Source organism: Vigna unguiculata, chromosome 9 (assembly GCF_037176805.1).
Source record: "Vigna unguiculata cultivar grain cowpea cultivar isolate G323 ecotype 2 chromosome 9, ASM3717680v1, whole genome shotgun sequence".
Lineage (NCBI taxonomy): Eukaryota > Viridiplantae > Streptophyta > Magnoliopsida > Fabales > Fabaceae > Vigna > Vigna unguiculata.
In genome coordinates, this window is record NC_140800.1 from 17,821,972 (window position 1) to 17,833,529 (window position 11,558).

The following is an 11,558-nucleotide window of genomic DNA, read 5'->3' on the forward strand; positions in this document are numbered from 1 at the left end:
GACAACTTGTGTCTCAGGTTTGTTCAAGAAGTATGATTTTTTCTCTTCTTGTTGGGGATGCCCTTTGTCTTAATCGTTCATGCTTTGTGACCTCACAACGACAAATCTAACCTAGGCGACGACAGTCACCCACATCGGCATTGGTCCCCCACAACACCAATGTCATAGGTGCATTCCCTTCCCAATTTATTATGCTTTGTGTGTGTTTTGGGGGCATTGCCTTTTCGATCCAAAGTGCCTGTTGCCGAATTGGGGATTATCTTCTTCTTGGGTATTCTCACATTAATATGCAAATAACAAAGATTGTTCCCTTGCTTTCATGCTTCATTTTTTCTGCTTGAATGTTTGAATATATTCTTGCGTCACATTTACAAGCTAGGTTGAGAACTTATAAAAGTAATTTGAAGACATGATGAACCATTATTCTTCTCAATTTTTCTTAAATTAAAGGACGTGTCAGTGTCAGACGGGCTAGCCCGTCAGCCCGCTACCCTATCACGGGAGAGGATTGGTTGCCTTTCTTGGATTGCGATATGTAAACGGGTTGGTCGTCCAACCCATTTTCAACTGTCCAAAAACAAGTTAGACCAAAATGGGTTTTATCAACCATCTTTTTTTAAATTTCATGCAAAATTGAATTTTGTTTCTGTTCCAAACTTTGAATCTTTCTCACTTCTAAGTTTTTTTAATGAATGAATGTAGTTTTATCACCAAACGACATTCAGAATTCAAAATACCAATTTTACCCTTTAGAATATAATTATTTATTAAATTTTTTAAAAGTGATTGTTACTTTTAAAAGCTTTTTATAAAACCGTCTATCTCTATTTCTTCTCTTTTTCTCTATTTATCAACGATTATTCTCTCGTCTTTTCTATATATTTCACTTTATTTTTTAATAAATTTAATTTAATTTTATATATTAATTTAATAACATTATAATATCATTACTTACTGATATAATATCTAGAGCTGTCAAAATGGGTTGGAACTTGCGAGCCAACCCAGCTCACCATGGGTTCGGGTTGGGTTGAGTTGAAATTTTCTTACAAATTTCAATACGAGTTGATTTTTGACCCGGCTCATCTAGAACCCGGTCATTCGGGTTAAACCCGTGGTGAGCCGGGTTAACTCATCAAGCCGCCGATAAAAGGGTCACACAAGTATTTTTTATTAAGTTGTGCTTTACATTTGGATCATGTTATGTTGTTTTTTTTAGCAAACACATAAATAATGTGTATTTTTTTATTTTGATTTGTATTTGGATTGTATTAAAGTTTATTTAGATTTTAATTAGAATTATAATTTAGTTGACTAAAATAAATAAAAAAATTGTATTTTTTTAATTAAGTGAACCCGTGAGCCAACCCGTTTAAACCGTCAACCCGTAGTGGGTCAGGCCAGATTCGAATTTTTTTGGCTCGCTAAAAGGTGAGCCGGGTTGGGTTGACTCACTAAATCATCAACCCCTGGTGGGTTGAGCCGGGTCGGATCGAGTTATCCATTTTGACAGCTCTAATAATATCATGTATATTTATAAAATACATACACACAAGTGTGATAATGCTTTTGTTTTCGCTAGTATATATAATAATAATTAAATATAACAATAAATAATAAAAAATATATATAATAATTAAAATAATATTAATTATTAATAATAACTTCAAATAATAGTAATTATTATAAAAATAATAATAATTTAATTTAATTTATCGTTTTATTATTTTTATTAAAATTTATTAAATAATATTTTTTAAAATTTAATATGTAAAATTTATTTCATATATTTTTAGGTATTTTAGTCATCTTCAAATTCTATTTATTAATTTTTTTTAATCTATTACATTACTCAAATCACTCACTAACTTTCACAAAATTTATTTTCAAATTCACTCATTTTAATCTCTATATTCACTAAAAAAATAGACATTATTTTCCTCAAATCCATATAAATTTATTTTCAATCCCTCTAATTTATCCACACAAAAGAACACACCCTTAGTTTGTAAAGATATTTTTAACTAAGATGCGTCAAAAAAAAATCATAAAAATTGAAAAATAAACTTTCCTCTCCGCATAGAACCTAAACTACAAGTAGTTCCTCTTATTTTATCCTTCTCTTTTACTTTGAAACAAGATATTTTGGGATTTGGATAAGAACAACAATATTATCAGTCAATTGTTGGAGTGAAGGGGAAAGAGAAAAATTATAATATATTATCGAGTCAGCTTAATGAATAGTGAATGTCCCAATCATTTTCCCTTTTCTCCTATCAGCTTGCCCAACATAAATATCCTACTCATTGTCCTCTCTTTAGTGTAAAGAAAGTATACATATAAATGGTGACTCATAAATAAGGTCAATCATTGTTGTTCTGATGAAAGAAATCAATCATTACTTATCAAAACTAAGAGGAGAACATTTGTGTCCATTGAAATTACACAAAAATTAACTAATTTTCAAGGAAAAAATAAAACTGAATGAAATATATAATAACATTTAATTAGTCTTTGATTTTGTATTTAGAAATTAGTCAAATTATTTATATTAATTTTCACATAATTTTAATTTGTTTCAGTTCTTATCCATATATATATATATATATATATATATATATATATATATATATATATATATATATATATATATATATAATGTTTGAACAAGTTTTTTAATATGAACCAAGAAAAAAGAAGAAAGAAATGGAACTAGTTTCTTTATAAGACAAAATTAGTTTATACATAAATTAATTTAATTTGTAAGAAAATTAGTGTATAATTTTTTTAAAGCGTGCATAAATTAATTTTATCGTTACTTCTCTCTCACGTAAATATTTAAAGAGAAATTTACCCGAGTAAATAAAATATTATAAATAATATTTTAAAATATATAGAAAAAAGTAATTAAAATGATAAATAGCAAATAAAAAAAGTTAAATATATTTTTGATCTCTTAACTTGTAGTGAAAATTGAATTTAGTTTCTCTTTGAAACTTTGGTTCGATTTAGTCCCTAAATTTTAGAAATAAGTAAATTTAGTTATTTTAACCAAATTTTGTTGAGTTGATTTGACACTTCAAATGCGTCATATGTCTCATGATAACATTTGAGTTGTTTATTCCATTTGATACATTTTTGCTTCAATGTTAATTGCAAAGCATGATTGAAATATCAAATAAACTTAATAAAAGTTTGTTAAAAGAACTAAAACTCACATATTTTTACATGAAGAAACTAAATTAATTCAAAATTTTAAGAGACTAATTTCAATTTTCATTCAAAGTTAAAAAAACAAAATTATATTTAACCCTAAAAAAGATAGTTAAAGAAAAAAAAATAACAATAGCTAAAACTAAAATCAACCATTCTTAGAAAAATGAAGTAATGTGAGAAAGCTTCAATGGCGCACGATAGCACCGCACACCATTATTAGCAATAAGAGTGGTATGTCGGATGAGGACGTGTGCCGAAAATATAATACAGACTTTGGATAAGCTCGGTGATTACTAGTCGCTATACAACGTAGGACAAGACAATGAGACATTACGTGTAAAACAAACACTTCATCACACGATGTGTAGTCTCATCGTGTTCCTCCACGTTTTTCCATGTTCCTAAGTCAACGAATTGTGTTCCAAGTTTTTAAATCGTGCGGTGGTGATCTTCGGTGTATGGGAAGTAGCTTGTGAAGTGTTAGTAGATTATGTGTTCTTCTGTTGAAGTATTTATGGGGATGTGTAAAGACTAGTTTTTGAGTATTGGTGTTTGAGAAGAAAGAGTGGGAGTTATGGTGACAATGGAAGAAAGTCCACGGAGCCCAGAGGCGAAGGTGGGGTTGAGAGTGGAGGATCTATGGGACGTTCAGGAGCCACAGCTTAGTCCTGATGAAAAGCTCAATGCTTGCTTTGAGAGCATCCCTGTCTCTGCCTTTCCTTTACCTCCTTCAAATCAAGGTACTCATTCCACTCACATCACTTCAGTTATCAATCTTCACCAAGTTTTGGAAAAGGGTAACTGGGATTTTTCCTGATAAGCTTTTCTTGAAGTAATTGTGACTACATAAATTGTATTTTTCTGTAGTTTTTTTGTACTGTACTTGCAGTTATAAGTTTTCAAACCTTGATTCTTAGGGATGAAAAAAGAGATTTTGACTATAGTATAATCATTATACCCCCACATGAAAATTGACCTCTAGTATTTGATGACAAACTACGCAAATGTTTTTGCACTGATGAACACCGAGTGTTTTGGATCAACTGACACGAAGAGAAAGATTGTAATTCTACACAAAATGTAACTCTTTTTGGTTCATAATTTTGTTCAGAAGTTGAGATAAAATCAGATACCAGTCTAGCAGAAGCAGTGAAATTGCTTGCACAACACAACATTCTCAGTGCACCTGTGGTGGATGTAGATGCTCCCGAAGATGCTAGTTGGATCGACAGATACATAGGAATAGTTGAGTTTGCTGGAATTGTTGTATGGATTCTGCATCAGGTTGGTTTGTCAATTTGATTAATTAGTTATCTACTTCCCCTCTCCAACAGAAAAAAAGATGTTTCATGAAAAATGATGTGTAAATAACATATTTGTGGATTTGATTTAGTAAAGCTCAGAAGTGAGAAATTTGGTAGAGGAAGCAAGAACATGCTAAAAGGACTGTATCATGTTTTATATTATTTATATGTATTCTGGTGGGGTGATGTGAATTTTGTTTCTCGGTTCTGGGTAGAAGACAGATTTGATAGTTTCTTGGATGAAAATGTTGAATTTGATCATGAACTATTTGAAAAATGGTGTTTCCTTGTTGATATCGAAGTGATTTTAGTGGATTCTTTTTCTCACACGCTTTGAATATGACAATCAATGCTGTTGACAGTCTGATCCCACATCTCCTAGGAGTCCATCCAGTGGATCTGCTATTTCGGCTGCTGTCAATGGAATAACCTCTGCTTTTGAACATGAAGCCTCAGGCCTTGAATCTGCCATGACAACTTCAGGAAACTTTTTTGAGGATCTGACTTCTTCTCAACTTTATAAGGATACCAAGGTTGTGTGTTGGACTTATCAATGCAAACTAATAACAGATTTGTTTTCATTGGTTATAATTCATTTATATCAGTTGCTAATTGTTTAGCAAACAGGTTCGTGACATTTCAGGGTCATTCCGCTGGGCCCCCTTTCTCGCTTTGGAGAGATCAAACTCATTTTTGACCATGCTTTTGCTGCTTTCCAAGTACAAGATGAAGAGTGTTCCTGTTGTTGACTTAGGTGCAGGTCGAATTCAAAACATCATTACACAGTCTTCTGTCATTCACATGTTGGCAGAATGTGTTGGTCTTCAGTGGTTTGAGAGTTGGGGAACCAAGAAGCTATCTCAAGTTGGTCTTCCCATGGTCACACCAAATCATATTATAAAGGTGGAAAACTGTCTTATGTTTAATTTCTGCTTCATGATGGAAAATTATGAATGTCAGCTTATACTGCACCTTAACCAATAAACAAACTCTCCATGTTGTATACTTCTGATACAACATTACTCTATGATATACTAACAAAGTCTTACTATAATATGCCACAATATACCAACTCCAAACCATTATGCCCAGAAGACACCCTCTTGCATGTATAGGAAAAAGTGTACCATTAATCTACTTTGTTATAATATATATATATACATACATACATCATGCTTCTTAATGCATTGAAATGTGTCAAGGTTGACTATGGATTTCCATAATTCTAAATCAAAGGCATCCACAGCTGTTTTATTAAGCTTATAATCAGTGGAACTAGGCTTGTTTGGATAACTTTTTCATAAACATTTTTTATAGGAGAAAAAAATAATAACATAAAATAAATTGAGCTTTCTGCATTAGTTAGAATCTACATATCTGCAATTAAATTTTGTAGAAGTTCATTTCATTTAACTTCAACAAAAGCTAAAGTGGAAGTGCTGATTTTATATTTATCGACTCTAATAGGTTTCTTTGTTTTCAGGTTTATGAAGATGAACCAGTGCTTCAAGCATTTAAACTGATGAGGAAAAAGAGGATTGGGGGGTTGCCAGTGATGGAAAGGGGTGGCAGCAGGGCAATTGGTAACATCAGCCTGCAAGATGTTCAATTCCTCCTAACTGCTCCAGAAATCTACCATGACTATAGGTTTGTCATCACATTATTTATATTCCCCATCGACAAATGTTAGTCGTTAATTTTTGATAAAGTTGAACCCACGACTTATTCTACCCTCCCTTCTAAATCCACCAAACCAACCTTATCTCTTCATATTGTTAGCAACAAATTATTAGCAGGAATCTAACCCACGACTATTCCTTCCCTTCCTTTCCGTCTAACCAATAAATGACCTTATCACTCTAATCTTTATTTCGGTGTTCTATATCCGTTCCATGCTAATTTATGAGTTTTCCCTATGACAGATCTATTACAGCAAAAGACTTCCTGACAGCAGTTAGAAGCTACTTAGAGAAGCATGAAGGGACCTTTCCAATGTCAGGTGAACTGATAACATGCAATAAGGATTGCACAATCAAAGAACTGATTCAACTGCTTGACCATGAGAAGATTCATAGGGTCTACGTTGCTGACAGTGATGGGAATCTTGAAGGACTGATCACGCTGAGAGATATCATCTCAAGGCTAGTACATGAGCCCCGTGGCTATTTTGGTGATTTCTTTGATGGGGTTCTCCCGATGCCTCCTAACAGCAGGGTTTGACCTGCATCCCAGAAGAATGACTTCTAATGCATCAGTAACAAATTTATCTGTTTCCCATCATAGCTCACGACAAGATCTTAGGGCAAGGCAAGGCCTTTGTAAAAAGCAACTTGCACTTTGCAAGTTTATTGCTCTCATTTTGAGTTGGGTGAAACCGTGAAATGTGAAATTTTGTGTAAATTCTTACGTAATAATCAGTAGTTTTGGTCACATTTCTTTCTTTTGAACAAGTTCATCGTTTTGTTTATCGAAACAGAAATTGCTGATGCCCGATAAAGTAATCCATAAAGGGAATCTAAAGATCTTATTCATGTTTACAACTTGAGAATGCAAAGGGAAAACGAGAAAAAAAAAACTGACTCGCAGGAAGTTATGTACGAGGTTGTCACATCCACAACCAAAGGAGTTTCTCACTAGGAAAAGGGAACTGCTAAATTCTACCATCAGCTTTGTATTTCACTATTTCAGACATTGTTCTTAGAGCTATCAAATATACAAGAGTGACAAATTAGAGAATTGTGAACAAAATACCAAAATGGATGGCGCAATGGCTTAGGTATCCATATGGTACAGAGGTTGGTAGCAGTCTTATCAACCAAAGCAGAGAGGCTGTTTCCAGTATCTAGGCACTCACAAGGCAGTAAACCTTACCATTACGCCAAGGCTCAGCCTCTGAGAATTGAGAATCTAAATTACATTAACATTATGTATTCAGAATCTCATGTTTTCAGTTGAGCTCCACCATAGAGCCAATTTAACCTCTGAAACAAGAAAAGGGGACAAAGATTTCAGCGTAACTCAAATTATGCAAAAAAACACAGCACAGGTACTCCTAAAACCATGGTATCAGATACCTATAAAAAATCTACAATAAAAAAATTGGTTACTTCATTTGAAACTAGAAGAATGGTGGTTCATGTAAGTGTTGAAATTTCTAGGCTTCAATAAAATGCATCGAAACTCTTTTACAATCATCATTGTCTTATTGTGAGAGAAAACTAGAACACATCCATTAGATATTTGTTGTTAAAACTTATATATTCTAGTACTTTATTATGAGATATGTATTTTGGTCATGTTGATTTTGTTAAATAGTAAATTATATTTATTTATGTTTTTACCATTTATAAAATTTAATCATATTTATAATTAATTATTTTCTTTATATATTTTTACAAAACTTATATCAAGTACCTGTACCCATTCTTTTTTTAAACGCTGAATTTGGTACCGGTATCCGGTACCAGTACTGTACTCCATGCAACATAAATTTAAACTTGTGCTGAAAACGAATTCAAAATTTCATTTTTCAGTAATCACTTTACAAACTGTACTAAAAGGAATAACAAGAATTTTTATGGTCAATTTAAATGATTTTCTCACCTCCCAATTCTAGTTAATATTAAAATACACAGACTTTTGAAGAAAGCTTTATCATTCAAGAGTTAGTAACGCGTAAATTTGTCTCAATTGTAAGTAAACACCATCAACACAGCAAGAATACATTTCACTTCCTGGAATTCCAAAATCTATTCTAAGGGATCCTGACACTTATTTGCAAGTTTATTTTGGTAAGAGTTGTTGACGCTGCGAGGAAAAGATTTAAAGATGTATTCATCCTATTACAATTAAATTGATAGCCAATCAGAAGTGGTTTTTACCACTTGATCTATTCGGCTGACTTTGGGTGGAATTTTATTACAACACCAATTTTCATGTAACAACAGGTGCTACTTCGTTTCAGGTGGCATATGGAAGAAAGCCTCACATTCCATCCACCAAAACAGCTCAAACATCATTTATACAATACTCAAAAACAGATGAAACATTGTACCGATGAGGAAGTATATAAGGAACAGAATTAGTGGAGAGTAAGTTTTCCTCAACCTTGGGCTGCAAAGACAGCTATGCTTGCACAGCATATCAACCAGAAGCTTGCTCCACGCTTTTATGGTTATTTTCAGATATTGAAAAATGGAGAGCTGTCTAACAAATTGAAGCTACCCGCTACTTCTAGGGAACTTCCTCCATTCCATTTGGCCAAAGAATTCCAGCCAAAAACTATTGGCTTATATGCAACAGAACCTGAACTTCCGGCTGAACTAGAAGCGCAAGATGAACCAAAAAGGTTGAGTACTAGAGGAAGTATAGATGCAGGAAAGAATGAAGTAATTTTTAATTCAACGTAAGGGCAAGCCAGCTGAAGATGCAACATGGGAGGAACAGCTATCAATTTCCAGCTTCAGCCTTCAGGACAAGATTGCATTTACAGCAGGTATAACGATACAACCCTAGACTTTGTTGGGCTGGAAGGAGAACCAGTTATCTATAAACTAGCCATTTGGAAGGTATACTCAAGAAAGACACACAAGGTTTCTGAAACTGCTATGTAGCGCAGTTCTTTTGTGGAAAGAAGTTGCTAGAACAGCTATTGCAGAAAGAAATTGCTTTGTAGAGAAGCTATTGTGAGAGGGGAGAGTTGTATTCCTATGTAGTTATACTCTGTTATATAGGGAAAAGAAATTTTGTCAGATGTAAGAGGGGAGAAGTCATCTCTGCAGGAGCCTTGGCTCCAATTTTGTATCTAAAACAGTGTATTATTGAATTCAATAAAAATCCCCTTTTAAATTCAGAATCATTGTTTATTAAGTTTATGCTTTTTCCATCTAGTAAGATAAGACATTGATAGAAACTAGACCAATTAACTGAACCATAATTAGCTCAACTGACCTATTCTAACCAATAAGCAAATTGATATCCTCTCATTCTCTTATACTTGCAGAAATACCATTTTATCAATCCGAAGAAAATGCAATTTGACTAGTATCCTGATGATGACCGTGCTAAAGTTAAATTCTCAAACACAGGTACTTCAGCATGTTAAATTTGGCCAATTTTTTTCACTAAGAAACATATGTACTGGGTAAATCTAAAAGCAAAATGCAACAATTTAGTCAAACATACCATTCTTTGTAAAAATAACTTCTAAGAAATTCCTTTGGTTTACCGGTGCTAATGCCCATTTAGTGCCTCATCCTGACAACATATAACGAGCTCATTAGAAAACAGCAGACAATATGAGTATAAAATCCAATCTGGATAAAAGTACTAACTTCAGTATAATGTTTACCATGGTAGAAAACTGGTCTCTAATACAGTGCATGGCTTTCAGCATCATATCTATAGAATCTGTAGCCAACTGGAACTTTACATCTTGAACTCCCAACTGAAATGGAGCATCATTTTGAAGCTGAAAAGGAAACAGTTAAAACAATAAAATCACACAAAACAACATTTGATTATTTTACATACAATACATATGCATATCTACTTCATAATAAAGCCAGGCCAGAACACTTAATTGATACGCACATGTGTTACTTCTCACTTGTCTTTAAAGTCAAGTGCAGCATAAATGAGCATTGAAGGAAGGAAAGTCCGTCCTCTACTCAAGTTTTGTAGGTGGTATTTACCTTCAAATCAATAACCGCTGCAGGGTCTGCTGATCCTTTCTCCAGATTTGCCATATTCCATGTCATCGCCTTTAATCTAGGCACAATATTCTTCAAAACAATACAGCTTAAATGTTTAATCTCAGGTTAAAGTACCCAATTGAGCTCACTTTCACAAAGTATACAGTAAAACAACTTACTTGATCTTTCATCACATCTTCTTGCCACTGTCGCTGAAACTTCTGCAACAGAAGTGTCAACAATTTTTGCAATTCAGGCAGAACTTCATCAGGAAACAGCTTTGGAATATCCTCCTTTGAAGTATTCTCATAAACACACCTCCTGATTAACATTCGGAGGCAAACCAGAAGCTGCAGATAGTGTTAAAATTATATTCTGTACCGTGATAAGGATTTCTATAGAAGAACTTCTAGATCAACATCTGTACAGGAGAAAAATGAAAAGAAAAAAATTGTCTTTTTTCATAACGTAACATTATATTATATCATACAAAGTTAAAATAAAAAGTTTAAAAAATTTAAAAAAGAAAATCTAAAAGCTAACGTATATATAAACTAAATTGGCTTATAGATAAATTCTTTTTCTTTTACATATGAAGTTTCTCCAAACATAACCTAGATCATTACTACTACTATGCATCCATAAACATAGAAGAAAGAGAGCGAGTACTGGGTCGAGATCAGATTCATTGTGTAGTTGAAGCATGTCTTGGATGATGCATCGATCAGAAGTGCCAAGACCAGTTTTTCGAGTTCTCCAAAGGGCTTGAAGAACGTATTCGATAGATTCTTTGGAATTTGCCCTCATCAGCACCGGCAAATGACCCCATATCGTTTGCTCCATCAACCACCACTGTATTGGAATATATGCAATAGAAAGTTTAGCTCATGTAAGATTTATTAACCCTATGCCAAAGTGGTACTCTATTCCTCAATGAATTTCAAGAAATAATAATAATATATAGTAATAATAAATAGTTATATAAAAGTAATAAAATTTTCTAGTATTTTACGTTGTTAAGAAAATTGAGTGGTTTGTCCTATATCGTAATATTAAAATGTATAGATAAAAACTTAAAATTATATTTCTTTTATTTTTTATTTTATAGTACAGTTCAAAGATATATTAAAATATTATTATAGATATAGATATTTTGTTCTACAATTTTTCAAACATTAAAAGTACAAGCATATTATATATATAAGATATAATTTCATAAATCTAACTAAATTATATAATAAATAACTGATATATAAAATATTTAATAATGATTCAAATTTTAAAATTACATGATCATAAAAAATAAAAGATTCAAACTAGATTAATCCATTAAATAGTTTTCCTC

General features: G+C 32.6%; 2 protein-coding genes across 4 annotated transcripts; one reads left to right on the top strand and one right to left on the bottom strand.

The window, feature by feature from the left end:
• The first annotated feature begins 3,565 nt into the window (after positions 1-3,565).
• Positions 3,566-6,950, top strand: LOC114162633 (SNF1-related protein kinase regulatory subunit gamma-1-like). Its single transcript, XM_028046589.2, has 6 exons — positions 3,566-3,956; positions 4,328-4,500; positions 4,883-5,053; positions 5,148-5,423; positions 6,004-6,167; positions 6,443-6,950. The coding sequence occupies exons 1-6, from the start codon at positions 3,791-3,793 to the stop codon at positions 6,738-6,740; spliced, it is 1,248 nt and encodes a 415-aa protein (XP_027902390.1). The 5' UTR covers positions 3,566-3,790; the 3' UTR covers positions 6,741-6,950.
• A 238-nt stretch (positions 6,951-7,188) lies between these two features.
• Positions 7,189-11,131, bottom strand: LOC114162634 (uncharacterized). Of its 3 annotated transcripts, none has more exons than XM_028046590.2 (6): positions 10,883-11,130; positions 10,393-10,563; positions 10,214-10,303; positions 9,871-9,990; positions 9,705-9,776; positions 7,189-7,501 (listed from the first exon to the last, which is right to left on the bottom strand). In XM_028046590.2, exons 1-5 carry the CDS (start codon positions 11,054-11,056, stop codon positions 9,753-9,755), a joined length of 579 nt encoding a protein of 192 aa, XP_027902391.1. In that variant the 5' UTR covers positions 11,057-11,130; the 3' UTR covers positions 7,189-7,501; positions 9,705-9,752. The 3 variants fall into 3 exon arrangements, with proteins under 3 accessions (XP_027902391.1, XP_085522602.1, XP_027902392.1); XM_085666476.1 differs by lacking the exon at positions 7,189-7,501 and adding an exon at positions 8,004-8,022 and having other exon boundaries at positions 10,883-11,131; XM_028046591.2 differs by lacking the exon at positions 7,189-7,501 and adding an exon at positions 9,125-9,242 and having other exon boundaries at positions 10,883-11,131.
• Between the last annotated feature and the right edge of the window lie 427 nt (positions 11,132-11,558).